The sequence below is a fragment of the Malaclemys terrapin genome, chromosome 5 (genome assembly GCF_027887155.1).
Source record: "Malaclemys terrapin pileata isolate rMalTer1 chromosome 5, rMalTer1.hap1, whole genome shotgun sequence".
NCBI lineage: Eukaryota > Metazoa > Chordata > Testudines > Emydidae > Malaclemys > Malaclemys terrapin.
The window spans coordinates 89,858,622-89,883,854 of NC_071509.1; the positions used below are offsets into that span (position 1 = coordinate 89,858,622).

A 25,233-nucleotide genomic window follows, 5' to 3' on the forward strand; every position below is an offset into this window, starting at 1 on the left:
CTATTATTGCAGCCAGCACAGGCTAAAGGACACTTCCCTGCTACCATTACTCTGGCTGTGAGGAGCCTACCTGAGAAATAGTTTTCATGAGGTGTTGGGTAGGGGGAAGCATAATGGGTTGAGAAGGTGGGAGGCGGGTGGAAGGAGTGATGGGAGGGAGGAAAATGGTCTGGAAATCATGGATTTTTTGAGGGGTGGGAAAGAATATGGAATTGATGGATTTCTTTATGTGCAGAAGAGTAGTATGGAATTGATGGATTTTATTTGGTGAGAAAGTGTGTTTTTTACCTAAGAAATGTCATATGAACGAGATGGAAAACTTGAAGGGGCCCTTTGTTAAAAATTTGGCCCTCTCCCCTGTTGAGAGAAAAGCATCAGAATCAATGCTTAGCCTCGGATAGACCTTGTGACTCCTCAACGTAGTGACTTCCTTTTCTCTCAACCTCTTCTATGGAGAACATGGAGGCTCTTTACTCCCTCTGTTTCTCTTGCCCACACCTACATGTTAGGGTTAGATTTTTGGATGTTTTTCTACATTTTCAGATATAGTTATTTCAATTACAAAGTGTACAGTGGTCACTTTATATTATATTTATTACAAATATTTGCACTGTAAAACTGATAAAAGAAATAATATTTTTCAATTCACCTCATACAAGTTCTTTATCGTGAAAGTGCAACTTAGAAATGTAAAACTTTAGAGCCTACAAGTTCACTCAGTCCTACTTCTTTTGCAGCCAGTCGCTAAGAGAAACAAGTTTAATTACATTTATGGTAGATAATGTTGCCCGCTCTTTATTTACAGTGTCATCTGAAAGTGGGAACTGTTGTTCGCATGGCTCTTTTGTAGCCGGCATTGCAATGTATTTATGTGCCAGATATGCTAAACATACGTACGCCCCTTCATGCTTTGGCCACCATTCCGGAGGACATGCTTCCATGCTGATGATGCTCATTAAAAAAATAATGTTAATTAAGTTTGTGACAGAACTCCTAGGGGGAGAATTGTATGTCTCCTGCTCTGTGTTTTACCCGCATTCTGCCATGTATTTTATGTTATAGCCGTCTTGGATGATGACCCAGCGTGTTGTTCATTTTAAGAACAGTTTCACTGCAGATTTGACAAAACGCGAAGAAGGTACCAGTGTAAGATTTCTAAAGATAGCTACAGCACTTGACCCAAAATTTATGAATCTGAAGTGCCTTCCAAAATCTGAGAGGGATGAGGTGTGGAGCATGCTTTCAGAAGTCTTAAAAGAGCAACACTCCGATGCAGAAACTACAGAACCCAAACCACTAAAAAAGAAAATCAACCTTCTACTGGTGACATCTGACACATATGATGAAAATGAACATGCGTTGGTCTGCACTGCTTTGGATCATTATCGAACAGAACTCGTCATCAGCATGGACGCATGTCCTCTGGAATGGTGGTTGAAGCATGAAGGGACATATGAATCTTTAGCGCATCTTGCAATGCCGGCTACAACAGTGCCACGTGAATGCCTGTTCTCACTTTCAGGTGATATTGTAAATAAGAAGTGGGCAGCATTATCTCCTGCAAATGTAAACAAACTTGTTTGTCTGAGTGACTGAGCAAGAAGTAGGATTGAGTGGACTTGTAGGCTCTAAAGTTTTACATTGTTTTATTTTTGAATGCAGTTATTTTTTGTACATAACTCTGTATTTGTAAGTTCAACTTTCATGATAAAGAGATTGCACTACAGTACTTGTATTAAGTGAAATTGAAAAAACTATTTTTTATTTTTACAGTGCAAATATTTATAATAAAAATAAATATAAAGTGAGCACTGTACACTTTAAATTCTGTGTGGTAATTGAAATCAATATATTTGAAAATGTGGAAAATATCCAAAAATATTTATTTAAATGGTATTCTATTAACAGTGTGATTAATCTTTTTAATCGCGTGATTAATTTTTTTAATCACTTGACAGCCCCACTTTTTCCTGTTTACAATATTTCATTATTCTTTGCAGAATTCCCATCTCAAAATCACTCTCAGACTCATGGTTGAAATTCATAGAAATCATAGAATATCAGAGTTGGAAGGGACCTCCGGAGGTCATCTAGTCCAACCCCCTGCTCAAAGCAGGAGCAATCCCCAGACAGATTTTTGCCCCAGATCCTTAAATGGCCCCCTCATGGATTGAACTCACAACCCTGGGTTTAGCAGGCCAATGCTCAAACCACTGAGCTATCCCTCCCCCCAACAGTGTTTTCTCAACAATTTTCAGGCACCCTTGAGTTAGAGCTGATATCTAGAACTAAGATTTCCATGGGGCCTCTTCCTTGCATCTGATTTAGGTTTCAATATTATGCATGCAATTATTAGCTTGTGTAATCCCCCATATTGATGTGAATATCAGGTAGTTAGGTGTCTAACTGCCTGTCATGGATGTACAACGGCCGTTTTTTCCCACTTGTTTATTTGTACATACAGTATTTCAGCCATAAATTCTACAGGCTGGCTTTGAAAATTATGGCCTCATTAGTATATTAAGTGGTAAACAGCAAGTCTGAGAGTTACTAATTTCTTACCACTTCCAGACAGTTGAGACTTTATTTAGAACATTCTTCTGATCAAAACAGTCCTCAAGAAAACAAAAAACTGTTACCTAAAGCAAAAGCACTTCCTTTAGCAACACTACATATTTCTTCTATACGAGGACTAGCTTCACAAATGCATACAATATGTATGGCCTTCTATGGGTACTTTCACTGTGAGTGTTTGTATTGTTTTTTTTTTACAAAACAGACACCTACACTTTATGCGTGTGTGTGTGCGTGTATGTATATGTGTATGTATATATATGCACATTTTCATGATTATATCATCATGACAACAGATTTATCACATGAACAGATTTTATGTTACAAGCTCTAACAGCTGATTATACTGACTGATTAACCTATATGTAACTCATATTCAAATGTGTTGTTAGTTTCCCTTTGAAATCACATCTCTCCGTGAAGGGTTTGTGTTCCTTTTTAGCTGCCACCACTTTCATGTACATGTAATGGATGCTATATAATACATGCAGTACTAGTACTAAACACATGTATTATATTTTACTTATCACAAATCTACTTCATGTTCTGCATATCTCTAAATGTAGACTCTTATACATAAATCAGGATTATTTTACAGTATTAAGTAAACTTTCCCACTATGTGTTATACAATCTATGATTAATTGGACATAGTTTAAGATTAACATTAAAAGACCCTTGAAAGCCACGGAACCGCCAGCCATTAAGAACTATACACATAAGTACTGAAATACTGTAGCAACTTCTAAAAGTGTGATACATTCTACAGCAGAATTATATGTTGTAAAGTATGGTGATACACAATACAGAATAGTTTTAGATTAATAAGAAGTTTGCCTGAGTAGAAGTTCTGGCACAAATCCAGCCTCTTCTATCTCCGTCCAGTTTCCATTTGTTTATATTTGTCTGTAACCATAGTATTATTTTTGAGTCTAAATTCTCCTTCTCCCACACATCCTTTGTGTGCGTCTTCCCATCCCCCACCTCCACAGCATTGCCCATATGTGATGTTACGTTCATTATGTCTCTGCTTAAGTCCTCCTGCTTACCCTTTTCTTTCACTTTGTCTTGTAAAGTTTCAGAGTAACAGCCGTGTTAGTCTGTATCCGCAAAAAGAAGAACAGGAGTACTTGTGGCACCTTAGAGACTAACAAATTTATTAGAGCATAAGCTTTCGTGGACTACAGCCCACTTCTTCGGATGCATATAGAATGGAACATATAATGAGGAGATATATATACACACATACAGAGAGCATAAACAGGTGGGAGTTGTCTTACCAACTCTGAGAGGCCAATTAATTAAGAGGAAAAAAAAAAAAAAAAAACTTTTGAAGTGATAATCAAGCTAGCCGAGTACAGACAGTGTGATAAGAAGTGTGAGAGTACTTACAAGGGGAGATATCACACTGTCTGTACTCGGCTAGCTTGATTATCACTTCAAAAGTTTTTTTTTTTTTTTTCCTCTTAATTAATTGGCCTCTCAGAGTTGGTAAGACAACTCCCACCTGTTTATGCTCTCTGTATGTGTGTATATATATCTCCTCATTATATGTTCCATTCTATATGCATCCGAAGAAGTGGGCTGTAGTCCACGAAAGCTTATGCTCTAATAAATTTGTTAGTCTCTAAGGTGCCACAAGTACTCCTGTTCTTCTTTTTGTCTTGTAAAACTCCCTTCCTATGCCTCCCACCACAAAAACACGCGGTACAGTTCTGGGCACCCCATCGCACATATATAGAAGAATGATCGCATCACTCACCCTTTTTCTTCCATTAGCTATCCATTTATTTCAGGTCAAATGATTCATTTTAATTTTAAAGTGTGGATGGAGTCATTCCAAGCTCTGTCACTACCCTTGTCTCACAATTTCTCTCTACTTATCTGGCTCTGGTCTCTTTTCTGGATCTAAGAGCCTTTCCTTCTGCAGCTCCTGACACCTGCAGTAGCCTTCTTGTTCCTCTCCAGCATTGTGATTCTAGTCTGTCTCATTCCAAATGACTTGACCTTATCTTTTCATCTGTGCTTATACCTCTTGATTTCGCTCCCGCTCTATTATTTCTGCAGTTTTAACTCTGTAAAGTGTCATGGGTTGCAATTTGTATGGAAGATGATGTACAAAATGAAATTGCATTAGATACTGAATGTGGCATATAGGCAGGCTGCTAATATTGGTGTACCATCTCTCATTTTTATGTTTGCTTATTCAGCATAGGTCTCATTTTAGCAAATGGAGGGTTCAGTAAATGGGCACATCCTTTTGATAAAGCTGCACGTGCAAACCACGGTGTTGCAAACAAAAAGCCAATCCCGCAAGGTAACGAGCACCCTCACCTCCCATTGCAGTCAGTTAATTGGAGGCGAGGATGCTCAGAACCTCACAGGACTGAACCTAAAGTGGACAACTTTGCATCCAACTGTACATGCAATATGGGCATATTTAGGAGATTTAGCCCTTGGTTTTGGACAGTGTGAAGTGAACAACAAATATATTACTTTCAGTACCTTAAAAAAAATCAGTTCCCATTCAGTTATTTACACCAAAGAAACAGGGTCAATGGAAAAAAATTCTTGAAATGATGATATGCTGTGTAAAGATGTTAAGTTACATAATTGGTAGATACCTAATCTTCACTATCCAATTCAGTAATTCTACTGTAGACAATATTAAGAATCCAGTGGTCTACTAATACATCTCTCTCTGTTTCTTTCAATAAGTTGCAGTGGGGGAGGTCCAGGTTGGATATCAGGAAAAACTATTTCACTAGGAGGGTGGTGAAACACTGGAATGCGTTACCTAGGGAGGTGGTGGAGTCTCCTTCCTTGGAGGTTTTTAAGGCCCGGCTTGACAAAGCCCTGGCTGGGATGATTTAGCTGGGAATTGGTCCTGCTTTGAGCAGGGGGTTGGACTAGATGACCTCTTGAGGTCCCTTCCAACTCTGATATTCTATGAATAATGTGTAGTGATACTGATGCTCTTTTCAGGATAGGGTGTGGACCAATGTGGGGAAGAGTTTAAACTGCATTATTGCAATGGTGGACAGACTGCTTGAAAAAGACAACAGCAGCAGTGGCATTAAGGAAAGTGAAAATGACCCTTCATCTGCAGATCGCATGGTATCACATACAAGTGGTAAGAAACCTATTTTTTTGATTGACTGGGTAAATAAAAGGAAAAAGTCACAATAAAAATGAGATAGAAAGAGTGAATAGTGTTTTTGATGAAAGTGCTGATAGTATGGTTTTGCACTTTCCTAGCCTTGAATGACGGAAAGCTGTTTATCAAATTGCATCTCAGTTGTGCACTCATGAACTGCTTGCAGTGCTCAATTTTTTGTGCTACATAAAAGCCTCCTTGAAAGAACAGTGTTTTCCTTTGAAGTCTCTGACATAATTTAATCTATTTTAGGTTTTTCTTGAAAATACCATTCAGAAAAAAGACTCGAGCATACATTAACCCTTAAGGAAATTTTAACACACACTTTCAAAATGTCTTTTGCTCATAAATCCTTTGCTGGTTCCAAAATCAAATCATTTTTTAAAGATAAAGTTGCTTCTCTTTTGTGAATGCAGCAGTTTCTGCAGAACTGGATATTAGGTAGAGGATGATTTAACAATATGCTGTGGAGAAAATTCTCACAGATCCACACAGTGATTCTTGACTGCATTATTCTGTTCTTCCTACTGGATTTCTAATTGTTTTCATTTGCACAGAGAGTGAAATATCTTGTTTTGTGTGTGTTGCAGTGAATGTAAAAGTGCCTCTTTGAAGGTGTATGGTATTCCATGACCTAAGGAAAGGGTCTTGGAAGCAGAACCAAATTCTGGGCTGCAAACTGGTAGAAAACTTACGCTTCCTTTTATTTAGTGGACAGTGCATGATTTGGGCTCCATGTTTTCTTTTATCCTGTAATTACTTCTTTGTGTGTTTCCCACATTTTCATGACTTGGTTTTAGAACAAAGATATTTAAATTATTAGAAATTTTATAAGATTTTGGTTATTAAATTAGTTAAAGCTAATATTCCATCCCATTTGTGTACTGATGCTAGGATTTTAGCTGTAACCCTGATTTTAATGCAGCTGGAAGGCCAACTTATTTACCAATACCAGAGATTTGTGCCAAGACTGGCATCCAAAGTTTCTGCATCAAAAAATGTGTAACTCTATTTTTATGGTAAAGAGATGGAACTTTTCTTACCTGTTACATTTGCTTCTGTGAGTTTCTCTCTATAGCAGGTGAGAATCTACCTCAGCTGTAAGGTCAGGAGAATGGGCGGCAATTTTTTGGTCTATTCTTTATTCTCCAGTAATAATTGTGGGAGTTGTAATTGTGGGCACAGTATGTAGATTCAGAACTGTGTTCTACTTGAAATGTTTCTTGTACGTTGGAGTGAGGTACAAAATCTCACAGATCAGCTAGGAATAGTTTTCAGTTTGAAACTGGAAGGGAAACTCAACAGTCCTGGGTCTGATAAAGACAGCAAAACCGAATCTTAGATGTTCTTGTGGCAAACTGTTCCTCTTTCTCATCACCCCCTTCCTCCCCCCACCCCTCCCTGTGATGGTAATTAACTCTTACTAGTTTTTTTCAACATCATGAAGTAATAGTAGATTTCTTAATAATGAATATTGGATTTGTTTTGCAAATGAAGCCTCTCTTACGCTACCTGTGTGTTAGATATGTACAGTTCTCTATCTGTTCTCCAGATGGCATGTATCATTTTGGCTGTAGAACAAGATTTTACATTACTTTAATTTTGTTTACCTTAACTGAAAGAAACTTAGAAATTTGTGTATGTGTTTTGGAAGTCCTCTGCCCACAAAAATAAGAAATTAGAGAAGTATAACTTTTAAAAGTCCATTTTTCCCTTGCTCTTTCAAGCCTCATGAACATTTTCCTGGTGGTGCTCTCTAGATTGAAACATATTTGACTAGTCCCATTCTATTTGTGTATGATATTGTACCATTAGCTATAACAAAGGGACAAAAGGTGCCCTTTGCTTACACTCAGGCTCATAATTTACAAAGCCAGGTGAAAAGTTGATTAGAGTCTTTATCTCTCAAATTCAAAACTACTTTGAATTACCTTCCCCAAAAAATGTTTAGCTTAAAAGAGATTTAAGAAATGTGCTAAATGTTCTACAAGCAAAATGAAGATATTGCCCTACGCTAAGCAACAGTACTGTTTTTAATCTGAGGAAATTACAGGAGACATCATTTGTTCCACTCATAAAATCTCTTCCAGAGTTGAAAAACAGAACAAGAATAAAGAAACCTTGAAGTAATTATGACAATGAAGCAAATTCTTCTTCTTTTTTTTTAAATTCTGCCCTTATTCCTTCTCAGATGTTTACTAAGGGCCTGACCATGCACCCAGTGAAGTTCATATGAATTGACTTCAATGAGAACAGAATTGGGGCGTTTTAAATACCTTTTTTGGATTTCTTCAACATCTACTTAGTTGTAAACTGTAGATTCTTTATTTTGTTATATTTTATTTGTCAGGAGGCGTGGCTTCATTTCTGCATTAAATTTTGATGGCTTAAAGTGGAGCTGGGAAGGGTAGACCTAGAAACTGAAATGTTTTGAAAGTTGCCTCCTATTCTAGAACTTACTTTAAAAAGTTATCTCCACAGTGTGGAAAGCTTTCAGATATTGAAGAGCAATAGGAACGGGTGTAGTTCAGGTTGCGTAATAAACTCCAGTATACCTTCCTGTTTTCAGTTCCTGATAATGTTCTGAAACTTTTGCCTTCTGAGGCCACAATTTTCCATGCGTGATCTCTGCCTAAAGGTGATATTTCTCTCTCTCTCTCTCTCTCTCTCTCTGCGCGTGTGTGTGTGTGTGTGTGTGTGTGTGTGTGTGTGTGTGTGTGTGTTTTAAGAGTGTGAGGTGGAAGATTAAAGATTTATGATTATGTACGCAGAAGTCAGGAAATGCCACAGTCAAGGTGATAAACTGAACTTTAATTCTGCTCCGTAGGGTACCTGTAGCCTTTGGTTACATTACATGATGTCATACTATTTCTCAAGAAATCCAGCATAGTACCATGATATTTTACAGCCATAAAAAGAAGAACAGGAGTACTTGTGGCACCTTAGAGACTAACAAATTTATTAGAGCATAAGCTTTCGTGGACTACAGCCCACTTCTTCGGATGCATATAGAATGGAACATATATTGAGGAGATATATATACACACATACAGAGAGCATAGACAGGTGGGAGTTGTCTTACCAACTCTGAGAGGCCAATTAATTAAGAGAAAAAAAACTTTTGAAGTGATAATCAAGCTAGCCCAGTACAGACAGTTTGATAAGACAGTTTGATAATAGTCTATCCGAGGGATTGGAGCAGATGCGGTTGTGTCTTGGGGCTTGGCTGTAGACAATGGAGCGTGTAGACACAATCAACTCCGGTTTGAATAAGGACTGGGAATGGCTGAGCCATTACAAACATTGAATCTATCTCCCCTTGTAAGTATTCTCACACTTCTTATCAAACTGTCTGTACTGGGCTAGCTTGATTATCACTTCAAAAGTTTTTTTTCTCTTAATTAATTGGCCTCTAGAGTTGATAAGACAACTCCCACCTGTTTATGCTCTCTGTATGTGTGTATATATATCTCCTCAATATATGTTCCATTCTATATGCATCCGAAGAAGTGGGCTGTAGTCCACGAAAGCTTATGCTCTAATAAATTTGTTAGTCTCTAAGGTGCCACAAGTACTCCTGTTCTTCTTTTTGCGGATACAGACTAACACGGCTGCTACTCTGAAACTTTACAGCCATAGATACACATTTATATCTTGCAGTGCTGTATACTATTTTGTGTATGCAAGACAAAGTCCATGGAAGTCAATTACATGAAAATTTCTCAATGAATGTTACTTACATGTTATACCACAACTTAAACATAACAAAACTGAGTAATACTGTAAATGTACTAGCATGCATAGGTCCCCAGTTAACTCCGTTAGCTTCCTAGTTGACTAGCTCAGCCCCGAAACTGACCCTATAAGAAAAGCTGTGCTGTTGGTTGAAAGGAAAATATATATAACACATGAAGTTATAACCAGATTATTAAAATACGTACTTTATAGAGAAAAGAACTGATCATATGAAAAGGCTGTCAATAAAGATATATTTGATCATTATGACATAAAATTAGTGTAAGTATTAAAAAATGGAAAAAATGTTACAGGATTCTACACCTGTGTATTTAAGGTTGTAGAAAATGTTATTATGATATACTGGATTATCTGAGCAACAGGATATGTTCCAGTAATTAAGGATTGCATCATAATACATACCCAAAGGGTGAAAAGGTAGGGTTTCATTTTCTTTGCACTCTGAGTATATACTTCCTGAATTTTAGGGTGCATAACATATCCATTGTATGTAATTTCCTACAGTTTAAAATGTGAATACATTTACCGTTTGACTTTTTTCCCTCTCATAGATACTTACTTCAAACAAGGATTGTGCCCTCCTTAATCCATCTTTTCTTACAGTCTGACCATTGAGTATATTCTTAAGGCTGAATTTGAGATATCAGTTTCCAAGGTAACAGACTATGGTGTCATCAGCACAGGATTATGATTTCACTGCAGGATAAAGCATAAAGAGAAGATGGGTTTTAAGGGAGAACATTGTTTCTTAAGCTTCAGTGTTTTGCTATGGAAAATTACTTGACAAAGTTAAATTATGTTATTTTCCTTTTTTTTTTTTTCCATAGTCCTCAGACTGTGAAAGTCCTTTTTTAAGGATTTCAGTGTTACCAGTCTGTACCATGCAGTAGCTTGCTCTCATGCAAGCACAGGATTCTACATTCATCCTGATGTATATGTTACGATTTGTAGGTGGACAGACTGATAGGATAGTTTTGTGGAATGATCTGCTCAATGAAATTGAGAGGGATTCCACAGCTCTAGGTTGGAACACTTTTGTAATTATGTGCTCTGGGGAACTAGGTGCTTCTGCACCTGAACCAGTGTCTTTCTCTGTGACAAAGTAACTGGGGGCGGGGGAGGGGGGATTTGAAACAATGCTATGTTCCCTTTATAGTTTTCTTCCTCAAGTAAATAGTTTTCTGTATAAAAGTTCCCCAGTGGAAATGTATTTTATGTTCGCATCAGATATCATCTACTTTCAGGAGCAGGAGCATGGAAATTTCCATAAACTTTTCTCTTGTGTTCCTCCTTTTTCTGTCTCTTCTCTTCCCTGTCTCTTCTTTCACATTCTCCTTTTCTGTAGTTTTCCTGTGGAACCCCTTTATTCTTCTACTTCCACAGCCCTTATATACTCCTCATATCCGTTATTTTTATCTTTCTCATTCCTTTTTTCTTCCCACTCTCCCTTTACTTAGCACGTGCTCTCTCTCTCTCTGTCACTCAAACTGTAAGACTGCCCAGCTTCAACAACTTGAATTAACTGATAGATGCTAGGAGGGAATGAGGTCTTTCTAAAAGACCCACTGTCTGCAGTGCAGGAGGGAGGGAGATAATGTTTAAATCAATCAATAATGTTTTAAAATACTGTCAGAAAATCCAGAGCAAGATAGCAATTTTATAGCAAGTGTTATTTTGTTAATCCTATTTATTGTGTGTTTTAGATTTGACTCGCTTCCTGTCTCAGGTTATCAGCCTTCTTCATTTGTTTTCAGTATGGCTTCTGATTTCTCTCATAAACAATGCTGAGGGCACACTCATATTTGAGTGTGGTCAGATGGTTTCAGCATCCACTGTTAATCACTGTGATTATATGGAAAATTTTAGGTTTTAGGCAGTAGAATAGCAATCTCCATAAACTGTAAATTCTTCCACTTCAGCATCAAAGTTGTTCAGTTAAAATAAACATTACAACAGGTTCTGCTTTCCATACAGCAAAGAGATGACGCTGTTATTATTTTATTATATATACTGCAGTATACACAGAGGCCTTCTCAGGATGGGGTCCCATTGTGCTAAATGCTGCACAAATGTGATAAGACATGGTCCCTTCCCAATGGGCTTAGCTACTGTATTTGAGTTAAACCTAGCTCAGAGTCCTCATTGGAAAGAGGAAGAAATTAACTGTGATTTTATAGTAATAATATGTAAAATATTTGAACCATGATCAATAAGATTTCTGATCTCTCTTTTTAAGAAGTTTACCTGAGAATAATTATTTCGGTCATTCAACTCTCCTGTTTTTTAATTTCATACCATTTTAATTTTGAGACAGTTGAAAGCCACAGAAGTTTTCACTCCCTTTACAGTAAGGAGTATATGGTATTAGACAGCAAAGATAGAATTAGCCACATCTGAATCCTCTAAGTATGTTGCTGGGAAAAGTAAGAGCAGGGGCAGCTCCAGGCACCAGCGCACCAAGCGCATGCCTGGGGCGGCAAGCCGTGGGGGGCGGCTTGCCAGTCGCCGTGAGGGTGGCAGTCAGGCGGCCTTCGGCGGCATGCCTGCGGGAGGTCCGCCGGTCCCGCGGTTTTGGCGGCAATTTGGCGGCAGGTACGCCGCAGGCGCAGGACCGGCGGACCTCCGGCAGGCATGCTGCCAAAGGCTGCCTGACTGCCGTGCTTGGGGCGGCAAAATACATAGAGCCGCCCCTGAGTAAGAGAGAAACTTGGGGTTTTGCTAGCTCACAGCTAGTATATTTCAGTTCTCATTAAAGGGCCCAGTTAGGCTGTGCACATAGTGGGCCTGATTTTGAAAAGATCAGGAGTCTATGACCATGCCCAAAAGTATATATCCTAATGTAGTGTGCCTAATTTGTGTGAGCAGTTACCACTGTGCACATGCAACTTGGGTATTGGGATGCAGAAATTCCCAGTTGAATGCCAGACAGACTATTTGCACATACAGTCATGGTAATTGCAGACAAATTTGGCTTGTAATCGTGGACATGTCTTTGATTTTTTTATATGGCCTTAGGTGTCTGATTCTATCAAGCCTTTACTTTTGCTGTGAATATCTTTTGCTGGTCTGGGGAGAGGTAGTTTGCACCACTTCCTTCCCTCAGGAATTCCACTAGGAAAGTGCAGCTTTAAGTTGTAATTAGGATTCCATAGTAGCCACATTGCTCTGCTGCAGACTGACTCTGAGGTGTTCTCAATCAAGACTGCCTTCTGGCTTTCCAGGCCATGCCCCCTCCAGGACAGCAACATGCAGTTTGGAGCTGTGCTGTCTGACTGCGCAGACTGTGATGGAAGGGAAGCTGTGGGGACCTTGCACCATTGCCATTCTTCTCACTGCTTCTCCCACCCTAACTTATGACTACATAAGACAACAGAACCTAGGGCTGAATCTGGCTCACGCTCTCAAATAACAATGTTTTCTCTTTACAAGGTACTCCTATAAAGCCTCTCAGGGTGTGTGTACCCTGCAATAAAACACCTGCTGCTGACTCAGCTATAAAATTGAAGTGTAGCTACTCAGGCTCAGGCTGAAGCCTGGACTCTGGGGCCCCGTGAGAGTGGGGAGGGAGTCCGAACATCTACACTGCAACGTCAGACCCCACAGTCTGAGCCTAAGGTGACCAGATGTTCCGATTTTATAGGGACAGTCCCAATTTTTGGGTCTTTTTCTTACATAGGCTCCTATTACCTCCCACCCCGTCCCGATTTTTCACATTTGCTATCTGGTCACCCTATCTGAGCCCCATGAGCTCAAGTCAGCTGACACAGGCTAGCCACAGGTGTTTTATTGCAGCATAGAAATACTCTCCGATATGAGACAGTTATACTCTAGCCAAGTGTGCTGAGTCTGTAATAAACTCCAAAGTGTAGTGGGGGAGGGGAGTGTTTATATAAATCATATAGACCTTGGTTCCCAAAAGCAGCCTAATAGCAGTAAAGAGCTCATTGTGCAAAAGCAAAAAATTCATAGCTGAATTTATGAAAATATTATTTGAGCATAGCTTTGTCAGTTTTAAAATGGTTAAATTTCTGGCAATTTACCCTCAGCTTCCTCAGCTTGTTAAGCAGTTAGCTAACCAAAATAACACTTTTTAAGTAGCATAAAAAGTGTGAAGTGAAAGCAGAGGTTGAAGGAGCAACAGCACTGACTGCAACTGTCATTACCACGTACAGTTTGCACACAAACACTGAAAATAAAAATATCTAGTTGTTCCTGAGCGAATGGGCTTAAAATACTATTTAGAACTAAAAAGCTGAATTCATCTTTCACTTTTAGCCCTTGTGTGTGTGTTTGGAAAAAACTGAGAATATAAATGAGATCAATATCTTGTGGTGGTGTACAATTTACACTCAGAGGTGTGTGTGTGTGTGTGTGTGTGTGTGTGACACAACTTCGTCCACTGGTTATTGATATGCACAACTTTTGCTAAAATTGATGCGAACTGTGTATATAAATCCTACTAAATTATGGTTGTGCATGGGACTCGAAGGCTCCTGAGACTGGTAATGGGACACAGAGTTTTTCACCTCTTGGTTCAAATCAGGCCCAATGCCGTAGCTACCAAAATAGTTTCTGATGGCTGTTCAAAGATCTATGTGGAATGAGTTGGTGATCTCAGTTCAGTTCCTAGTGGAAAAGTGTCTGCACCTGAAAGTCCACCATCACAAGTGGCATCCTTCTTGGTGTTTTTAAGAGATGCCAAGGGTTGAATTATCATGGAGACCACCCTTAGAGGCATATTGACAGGGCACAGAGGGGAAGCTTGTACTGTTGTTCCCTATGGTGTCTCCAGGCCAGGCAGTCTGGTACTTATTCAAGAACTAATCTTTATTTTTTAAAAAACTAAAAAAAAAAAAAATGAGACTTTATCCTTCAGTGGGTAAATTCCCTAGTTTCTAAATGTGAAGGGCTATTCTTATTTTATAATGGGGAATGATAAGTGATAATGCAATCCTGTTTCAGACTTATTTTCTAGCTCCACCTACTGGAGATTAAACATATTCTGTGTTGAATGAATGAACAAAAATTCAGTGCAAACAATCAGTCAGATGATTGGTACAAGTAATTTAGTTCAGTTTGAATAATTTTATCTTGTACCCTGCAGGAAAAAAGCAATTCTATTTATATTCTAGAATAACATTCTAGTATTGTCCAAAACTGAATGTGTTCCTTGTAGATCATCAGGTGAAATGTAGTGAGCCTAGAGATTTTGGAAAACTGCTTTTTAAAACATAACTAAACAGATGTATATTGTAAGTGATATAAATATTTTGATGGGTAATTTTGCTGGCATTTCATAGTGTTTGTGGAACTTAAAAATTCAACAGAAGTTGAAACATTTTTAGATATTCAGTGTGAGAATTTTTGATTAAAATAATTATCCTTATGAATCCCTTATTTAATATACAAGTTCAGCTCTCAGAGATCAAGTTAATTAATCAGGCATGCTCTGTTTTCATCACTGTGTGGGCGATGACACTACAAACACAGTTGCAGGGAGATGCCCAGAGACTGCCCAGGTGCGTGCTGCAGGAAGTGGTTTTAGTTCAGTACTAGATATAGAAAGAGGTTCCAATTACTGAATCTCCGGTGATTTTCATGACATTAATGAGTACGGTGCTATTGGCGGTGCCACCTTTTGTGTGAGATATAAAACCAAGGTTTTAAGCACCTCTGATAATTGAGTAGAATAATGTTTAGTACTTCCATGCTCTTAGATCTTCAAAAGTACTTTATTAGTTAGTATAGTGATGTTGATATTAACATAAAGTACTCCCAACACTGACAAGAGTAAGGGTTTTTATTCTGTTGTCCAGCGTAAATGTCAGTTTGAATAATTAGAATTCTGTATATTCACAATGAAGTTTCAGTTGGGTATAGGTTGCTGTGTACTCTTTAACAGCTGTTGCTGTCAATCTCAGAAGTGACTTTGTTTTGGTGGTAAGTTAAATGTTGTGTGCATGTCTGAAATCTCTTCAGCTGAAAAGTCTGTGTTAACTGGAGTGTAGTTATGTTCCATAGGGTTGCACTGAGTTAAGATCCACTCTTGTGATGTCCCTAAGGCTTGTGGGAGATAGAGTCGTGCGGCGCTTGTGAGCTCCCTAGGAGCCAAGTGTCAGTCCTGCAGCATTTACGAGATTTGCAAGACTGAAGCTCCCTGGAAGACTTCTCCCCTCCTCTCCTTTTCTGCTGAGCCATCTCTATGCTATAATCAGGGCAAATCTGATTATATAAACCCACAGTTATGAAGGTATTGGGAGTATTCACAAAATTAGGGTTCTGTTATGTGTATGTATTTCCAGAGTGTATTTGGGACCTTTCATTAAGAAAAGAGATTAAAAGTATTTAAGTAATAGCTTTTCTTTACTTACTGTACATTGAACACAGACGATAGAGGCCTACAGCCCTGCACTGGAATTGCCATTCTTTTCTAGCCCACTGGTTCAGATACAATAGTCTGTTTCCTGATAAATCAGCAGTGAACAAAATTTGATGCTATAGAAGAAAGCACACTCCCAACAACCAGTGCAGTGAATCTTATGTGGAATACTTTGGGAAAGAGAGGGAAGAAAATTTAGATGACTTCCTATTTAGATTGTAAGCTCTTCAGTGCAGGAACTTTCTACTACTCTGTGTCTAGCACAATGAGGACCCATTCTTGGTTAGTCATTAGGCATGATTAATATAATAATAATAATTAGAACCTGAAACTGAAATCTGATCATCATAACTTGCTTGTAACCACTAAGTGTTGTTAGTAAGTCATATAAAGGTTAAGATATAGAGAGGGTTAAAAATTATCTAGCTCTTTTTTAAAATCCTGTCACGGTATGTGCCTCAATAATTCCTTGAACTCCATATGTAACACGTAGTATATTTATAATAAAAAGAAAATACTTCTGTGTTTTTTTGTAATATCGATGGGTTATCTCCTTTGACTGAGTGATCCCAGTTACATATAGTTGGTTTCATTTCTCCCTCTCACTGGGGTTCAGAAATTTATTTTCCTGACTCAAAGATAAGACTGTAATAAAATTCTAAGATTCAAAAGCATCTTAAATGAAACAAATAAAGCTTGTCAAAGAAAACCATGCCTAGGTCTAAGACTCCTTAGCTCTCCCCAGGCAGTCTCAATCCAATGAATTTGTAGAAACAAGATCAGAAAATATGACACTTACGTTTCTAGAGCGCGCTCGCTCTCTTTCTCTGTGATTGCCAGTCTTTTTGCCTGACCCTCAGCACTGCAGTACCTTAGGGCAGTGGTTTTCAAACTGTGGGTCGCGACCCAGTAGTGGGTCGTGGAATGTAAGGCACTTGGTCGCGACGTGTCTGGTCAGCACCGCCGACCGGGCCATTAAAAGTCCCGTCGGCAGTGCTGCCCAGCTAAGGCAGGCTAGTTCCTACCTGTTCTGACACTGTTCTGCCCCTGCTCCAAGCACCAGCTTCGCACTCTCATTGGCTGGTTCCCAGCCAATGGGAGCGGTGGGGGGTGGTACCTGCAGGCGAGAGCTGGGCAGAGCTGCTTGCATGCCTCCGCCTAGGAGCCGGACCCACTGCTGGACGCTTCCGGAGCACAGCGCAGCCTGCAGTGCCAGGACAGGTATCAAGCCTGCCTTAGCACCCCTGCTGCTTCGCTGACTGGGAGCTGCCCGAGGTAAGCCCGAGCCCCAATCCCCTGCCCCAGCCCTGAGCCCCCCCCCCAACCCGGAGCCCTCTCCTGCACCCCAAACCCCTCATCCCCGGCCCCACCCCAGAGCCTGCACCCCCAGCCCAGAGCCCTGACCCCCTCCCACACCCCAACCCCCGCTCCAGCCCTGAGCCCCCCTAACCCCTCAAACCCCTCATTCCCAGCTCCATTGGGTCACAGGCATCAACAATTTTCTTCAACTGGGTCCCCAGAAAAAAATGTTTGAGAACTACTGCCTTGGAGTATGTCTATAGTACAGCTGGAAGTGAGTCTCCCAGCCGAGATGGACAGAACTGAGCTAGAGCACTAAAAATAGCAATGTGGATGTCCCAGCTCAGGCTTTCAAGCCCACCCAACCCTCTAGGCTTCAGAGCCTGAGCTCCAGCCCAAGCCAGAATGCCCACACTGCTATTTTTAGTGTGCTGGCTCAAGCCCCACTAGTGCGACTCTGTCTGCCCAAGTTGACAGGCTCACTCCCAGCTGCAGTGTAGACATTACCAATCTTTTACCTCTTGAAATAGGATGAATGTCAATTAAACTTTTGAGGCTACTCTAATGTGATCAGGTCTGACCCTGCTTATTACCATATCAGGTATTGAAGCATCCTTCATATTAATACTATGACAATAAACTCTGCTCTTATCACATACTGAATTACTTCTCTGGCACAGCGTATGCTGTGTCTTCCAATCTCATTGATTATTGTGTTTGCTTTCCTGGGCAGTTTTATTTCATAGATTCATAGAGCTTAACACCAGAAGGGACCAGATCATCTAGTATGACTTACTGTGTGTCTTTACATTTCTCTCAGTTACCCCTGTCTTGAGCCCAATAATTTATATAGTGTTTGGCTAAATCATATCTTCATAGAGTTATAGACTGTAAGGCCAGAAGGGACAACTGTGATCATCTAGTCTGTCCTCCTGCATAAGACAGACCATAGAGCTTCTCCTAAATTATTCCTGCTTGAGCTAGAAAGGCATCCAGGCTTGATATGAAGACATCTGGAGATGGGGAATCCACCACTACTTCCCTTAGTAGTTTGTTCCAATAGTTAATTACCATCACAGTTCAAATCTATGCTTAATTTCTAATCTGAATTTGTCTGGCTTCAGTTTCTAGCCATTGGTTCTTATGACCTTCTCCATTGGGTTGCTAAATTTGTTAGCACTTGGTATTTTCTTCCTGTGAAGGTACTTACACACTGTAATCAAGTCACCTCTCAATCTTTTTGATAAACTAAACAGATTGTGCTCTTTAAATCTCTCAGTGAGGCATTTTCTCTAGACCTTCAATCATTTTTGTGGGTCTTCTCTGCACCCTCTCCAATTTCTCAACATCCTTGTAAAAATGTGAACATCAGACCTGTACACAGCATTTAAGTCTCCATCTCACCAATGTCATATACAGAGATATAATCACCTCCCTACTCCTACTAACTACTCCCCGGTTTATATGTCCAAGGATCACACTGAACTTTTTGCCACTGCTCATGTTCAGTTCCTAGTCCACTGTGACCCTTAAATCCTTTTCAGAGTCACTGCTTTCCAGGATACAGTCACCAGCTCAATAGGTATGACCTGCATTCATTTTTCTCAGATGTATAACTTTTCATTTGGTTTTATTAAAACACATTTTGTTTGAATGTGGCCAGTTTGTCAAGAAATCCAGATTACTAGATGACTGCCCTGACCTCATAATTATTTCCTACCTCCTCCAACCTAGCATTTCAAAAGTTTCTTTTATCCTTCATAGTCCCCTACTCATAGCATACACTTTCGGTCAGAATTTAGTTCATGGATATATCTTTTCAAATCATAGTCTAAATTAACTTCCCTACAGGACACCTCTGTCTTCGCTTTTCAGTATTAATTAGTCCTTCACTGATCTGGCTTGGAATGTCACTTGAAACAATTTGTCATTATCTCCAACTTAATTTATATTGTGGCAGAGCTCCGACCTTGTCTCCTTGCATCCAGCGCTTCCAGGAGGTTTATGCTAGCCTCAGAAGCTCACTGTGACCCGCCATGTAGCCCTTCTCTCTCTAGGGCCAGGGTTACAGTCTACCGAGCCCTTTTCATCATAAACCAGCAAGGATGTTGGTGAGAGAACTCCCACAGTCTCTGTTGTCCCTACGGGCCTATTCAAGAACAGTTTAGCCTCCCGGCCTAACCAAAGTGAGCTCTTTTACAGTATCAGAGGAGCCTTAATTAGAGTCAAGTGTTCACATTAGCTTAACAGCCTCACCTGATTCTTTGCAGGTTAATCAGAGTCAGGTGTTCTCATTAGCCTAACGGCCTCACCTGACTCTTTGCAGGCTAATTGGAGTCATGTGTCCACCCTACCCTGGAGCAGTCCCCGCTCTGGTCAGTCAGGGAACAGAAAACTGCTTATCCGGTGGTCCATATATCTGCTTTCTACTACTCTGCTATACATCAGCTGACAGCTCCTTCACGGAGCCGTGAGCACGGGCGTGTACTTGGCGCGGTTCACTCCCCTCCCAGACACCTGCCCCTTTTGCGGTGTGAGGGAGACCCTGGCGCATGTATATCTGGAGTGTGCCAGGTTGCAGCCCCTATTCCAGCTCCTCTTGGATATATTATTACGTTTTGGTTGCACTTTTCCCCTCACCTGTTCATCTACGCACTCCCTATCCGTGGCCCAACAAAGTCGCAGGACCTCCTTGTCAACCTCCTCCTAGCCCTGGCCAAAATGGCCATCTACAAAACCAGGGAGAGGAGGTTGGCTGATGGGGTTTCCTGCGACTGTGGGGCCTATTTCCGCTCCTCCGTGCAGAGTTCCTCTGGGTGGCATCTGCTGGCTCCCTTGACACCTTCGAGGAGCAGTGGGCGCTGTCCGGGATTTTCTACTTGGTGTCTCCATCAGATTCCCTTCGTTTAGCTCTGTGACCTCACTCCCATTCCTGTTAACGCCTTAGTTGTCCCCTGCAATTATTTGGAATCCCGGACCTGTGGATCCTCCCCTTAGGCTGGGGGGAGGTCCTTTAGCAATGGGCGGGTGGTAGCTTCCGCCCACCCACTTCCAAAGGACCTCCCCCCAGCCTAAGGGAAGCCCGCCCACTTTCTGGATCCCAACAGGACTACTCTGCTGTACCCAACTGGCCTGGGTCTATCACAATATATTTAAATGGAACTGTCATAACTATAAAGGGAAGGGTAATAGCTGTCCTGTGTACAGTACTATAAATCCCTCCTGGCCAGAGACTCCAAAATCCTTTTCCCTGTAAAGGGTTAAAAAGCTCAGGTAACCTGGCTGGCATCTGACCTAAAGGACCAATAAGGGGACAAGATACTTTCAAATCTTGGGGGGGGAAGGTTTTTGTTTGTGTTCTTTGTTTGGGAGTGTGTTCGTTCTCGGGGACTGAGAGGGACCAGACATCAATCCAGGTTCTCCACATCTTTCTAAGCAAGTCTCTCCTATTTCAAACTTGTAAGTAAATAGCCAGGCAAGGCGTGTTAGTTTTCCTTTGTTTTCTCAACTTGTAAATGTACCTTTTACTAAAGTGTTTCTCTTTGTTTGCTGTACTTTGAACCTGAGACTAGAGGGGAGTCCTCTGAGCTCTTTAAGTTTGATTACCCTGTAAGGTTGATTTCCATACTAATTTTACAGAGATGATTTTTACCTTTTTCTTTAATTAAAAACCTTCTTTTTAAGAACCTGATTGATTTTTTCCTTGTTTTAGATCCAAAGGGGTTTTGGATCTTGATTCACCAGGAGTTGGTGGGAGGAAGGAGGGGAATGGTTAATTTCCCCTTGTTTTAAATCCAAGGGGTTGGATTTGTTTTCACCAGGGATTTGGTGAAGGTTTTTCAAGGTTTCCCAGGGAGGGAATCCATTAAAAATGGTGGCAGCCAAACCAGAGCTAAGCTGGTAATTAAGCTTAGAAGTTTTTATGCAGGCCCCTACATTTGTACCCTAAAGTTCAAAGTGGGAATCTCAGTCCTGACAGGAACATATTTTCATTAAGTCTGTGATCCTTAATAACACCAATCCACAGCAAATATGGTAGTTTGCTGTACGTTATTCAGTCTGTAACACGCTGTATAATCTTGGTGTTTTCTACACATCTGAATTCTTAAGGTTAGGTGATGAAAATTGGACAGATTCCTGAGGCGGGTGAATCTTGGTGGGATGTATTAGAGATTAGGCAAACCCTGGGTGGTTTGGATGCAGATCTAATTTTATTAAAACCTACAAAGTCCAAATGTGGAGTAGTGATGGGGCCAGTTTGGATAAATGATTCCAGTTTTCGTCCATCACTAGATATGTTTGTTGTATTCCTTTTTATTTCACTCAAGCATTCCATTTTAAAAGTATTTCATTATTTGAAAATCTTTTATTTTAAATATGCACTTTAACAACACATCAAAATATATTTCAAAATATTATGATACATAGTTATTTTCATTACCAACATCTGTCCTTCAGATAATTCCAAAAGTCATTTTATTATCCTTAAATATCCAAAACAAAAAATAGAGAGAAGTTCAAAAAAGATAGAGAAGAATGACTAATCCCCATACCATACATTACTCTGCTAATCCTGCACCCAGCTGCTTCTTTTCCTTGCCTTCCAAGGCTGATCTCCTGTCAGATGTGGGCAGCTCCCACTCTCACAACTAAACTGTATTTGTTCAGCTCTGTATAACTTAGATTATAAACTCTTCAGTGCATGAATGAGGAGCAGATTCTTAGCTGGTGTAAATTGTCAAAAAATTGATCCCAGTGATTATTGGACCACCAGGAGAGATCCCTAAGGGTACGAATGAGCAGCACAGGAACACATTAGGAATCATAGATTAATAGGACTGGAAGGGACCTCGAGAGGTCATCTAGTCCAGTCCCCTGCATTCCAGTTACCCTGACAGGTGTTTGTCTAACCTACTCTTAAAAAATCTCCAAAGATGGAGATTCCACAACCTCCCTGGCTTACCCACCCTGACAGTTAAGAATGTTTTTCTTAATGTCCAACCTAAACCTCCCTTGCTGCACTTTAAACCCATTGCTTCTTGTCCTTTCCTCAGAGATTAAGGGAGAACAATTTTTCTCCCTCCTCCTTGTAACAGCCTTTTATGTATTTGAAAACTGTTATCATGTCTTCTCTTCTCCAGAATAAACAAACCCAATTTTTTCAATCTTCCCTCATAGGTCATGTTTTCGAGACCTTTAATCATTTTTGTCGCTCTTCTCTGGACTCTCTCCAATTTGTCCACATCTTTCCTGAAATGTGGTATCTAGAACTGGACACAATAATCCTGTTTAGGCCTAATCAGTGTGGAGTAAAGTGGAAGAATTGCTTCTTGTGTCTTTCTTACAACACTCCTGCTACTACATTGTAGGCAGTCATTTCCCATTTTGTATGTGTGCCACTGGATCTTCCTTCCTTGGTGGAATATTTTGCATTTGTTCTTATTGAATTGCATCCTATTTACTTCAGACCATTTCCCCAGTTTGTCCAGATCATTTTGAATTTTAATCCTATCCTCCAATGCACTTGCAATCCCTCTCATCTTAGTATTGTCTGCAAACTTTATAAGTGTACTCTCTATGCCATTATCTAAATTATTGATGAAGATATTGAACAGAGCCGGACTCAGAACAGATTCCTGGGGGTCCCCTTTCCATATGCCCTTCCAGCTTGACTGCGAATCACTGATAACTACTCTTTGGGAACGGTTTTCCAACCAGTTATGTACCCATCTTATAGTAGCTCCACATAGGTTGTATTTCCCTAGTTTGTTTATGAGAGGGTCATGCGAGATAGTATCAAAAGCCTTTCTCAAGTCAAGATATATCGCATCTACCTCTTCCCCTCTATCCACAAGACCTGTCAAAGAAAGCAGTTAGGTTGGTTTGACAAGATTTGTTATTGCCAAATCCACGCTGACTGTTACTTATCACCTCATTATCTTCTAGGTGTTTGCAAATTGATTAATTATTTGCTCCATTATCTTTCCAGGTACTGAAGTTAAGTTGACTGGTCTGTAACTTCCCAGGTTGTTCTTATATCCCTTTTTATAGATGGGTGCTATATTTGCGCTTTTTCAGTCATAGTTCCATGAACTTCAAGTGAGCTATAACAATTTACACATCTGGCCCCATGCCTTCCCACATGTTTTTTTTACAGATCTGTGAATAACTATAGTGCTATAGAAATAATAACACAAGTAAATATGGCAGTTAGATTTATACAGGATTATTTGTTTTGGGTCGCATCTAATCCCAGCTCCTACCCTGAGTATGTAGTTTAGACACAGGGGAGATATACAGGGGAAAGAAGAGAGATGAATATTTTCCCCAGGATAACCATTCCATGGATCCTGCTCTAGCATAATGGTTAGAATGGGGTTGGAAGGACTGGAGGATCTACACAGCCACTGCCAACTTCTCTGTCCCCTGAGAAGAAGCTTTTATCTACAGGTTTTTCTACAGTATAACTAGTCTTCATGTTCTGTATTGTTCCAGGTGACTGGTATGAGCAGCTTTATCCCCTCATAATTACACTCAAAGACTGCATGGGAGAGGTGGTGACAAGGGCAAAGCAATCAATGACTTTTGTTCTACTTCAGGAACTTGCATGTGGCTTGCCACAGCGTTTGATGCTGACCCTACGAAGAGACATCGTCTTCAGTCAAGCAGTAGGTGCTTCTTGAGTCACTGTTTTTCTGTTGTGATTACTGTTTGTTATTTTCATTATTGTAATTAATCATGGCATACATGCAGGTATTCGCCATTTCTTTTAATGCAACACAACTTCTTCATTTGTTTTAATTCATTCACTTTAATTTTTGTACTATGATGAGCAATTAATTGATTTAGGTTGGGTTTGACTCTTAGGTTGGGTTTGCAAAGGAGCCTAAGGGACTTAAATGAATAAATGTCATTTAATTTAAATAGGAGTTGGGTGCCTAATTACCTAGGCTCCTTGGAAAACCCCAACCTTAAATATTAATAGACTTAAGGGCATCTTTCTGATCTCGGTTACAGCAGTGTAAATCAGAAGTAACCCCACCTGAAGTCAATAAAGTTTCATGGGTGTAAAACCAATTTAAGGTCAGAATGAGATCCATATATTTTATGTATTTTACCCTACAAAATACCATAATATACAATTGAGATGATATATATTCACCAAACAGTAATTTCCATCTTGTTCTTCAGTCACCAAAGTATAACCTGTATCCTGTAGAAAAATAGCAAACATAGTTATAAAACTCTTGTATTACACTAATTAATCTGTTTTTTTCCCACAAAATTTCTTCCATCATATTTTTTTTTAAGCTTGCTGGATTGGTCTGTGGGTTTATAATCAAATTGCACACAAGTTTACGTGATCAAGGCTTCCTACAGCAGCTTCATACTGTTGGGTTAATTGTTCAATATGAAGGACTTCTCAGCACGTATAGTAAGTATTGCCCTGGAACAACATTGCTTAGTCTTTTTTACAAACCAAGAAGTTCACCCAGTAGGTTCTTATTTTAACTTTTATTCAGTAATTTGGCTTATTGAATCAACAAATATTACCCTAATACAAAACAGCAGGCTTCCATACAATAGCACGGTTAAAGCCAATGATATAGTAGTATATGTCAATTCAACATAATAAAGTATAGTAATCTGCTTTTGTTCAGTTTCTTTTGAAAACACACATTCTAATTATTCCATGTGGAGTGCTGAATTGTAATGTCATTAATACAAGAGACTGGTTTCCACAATACAACTATTGTGACTTCTATATTTGAAAAATACTGTAAACTATACTAGTACAAGTGTTTAGCCTGACCCAAATAATTGGTTTATACAACTAACCCAGATACCCAGTTTAAATAGCTACTAAATCTATAATCTACAGCCAGTCAGTATTTCTGGAAATTACATGTCAGTCTTTGTGATGTGAAGATAGCACTAAGCTATTTAAATTCCCAACTGCTTCATAGATGCTGTGACGCAATACACCACAGCTTACTAGTTCACCTTAGAACACAGCTTTACTTAACACACAGTACTTAGATTTGTTTATAGAGAAAGCAAGTACAGGT

General features: G+C 39.8%; 1 protein-coding gene across 2 annotated transcripts in view; it reads left to right on the forward strand.

Moving 5' to 3' along the window:
* INPP4B (inositol polyphosphate-4-phosphatase type II B) overlaps positions 1–25,233 on the forward strand; it is a 309,880-nt gene that overhangs the window by 208,932 nt on the left and 75,715 nt on the right. For both annotated transcript variants that reach the window (XM_054031037.1, XM_054031038.1), the window contains exons 16-18: positions 5,559–5,706; positions 23,660–23,832; positions 24,476–24,599. In XM_054031037.1, coding sequence (XP_053887012.1) covers positions 5,559–5,706; positions 23,660–23,832; positions 24,476–24,599 — 445 coding nt within the window. The remainder of the gene's footprint in view (positions 1–5,558; positions 5,707–23,659; positions 23,833–24,475; positions 24,600–25,233) is intronic.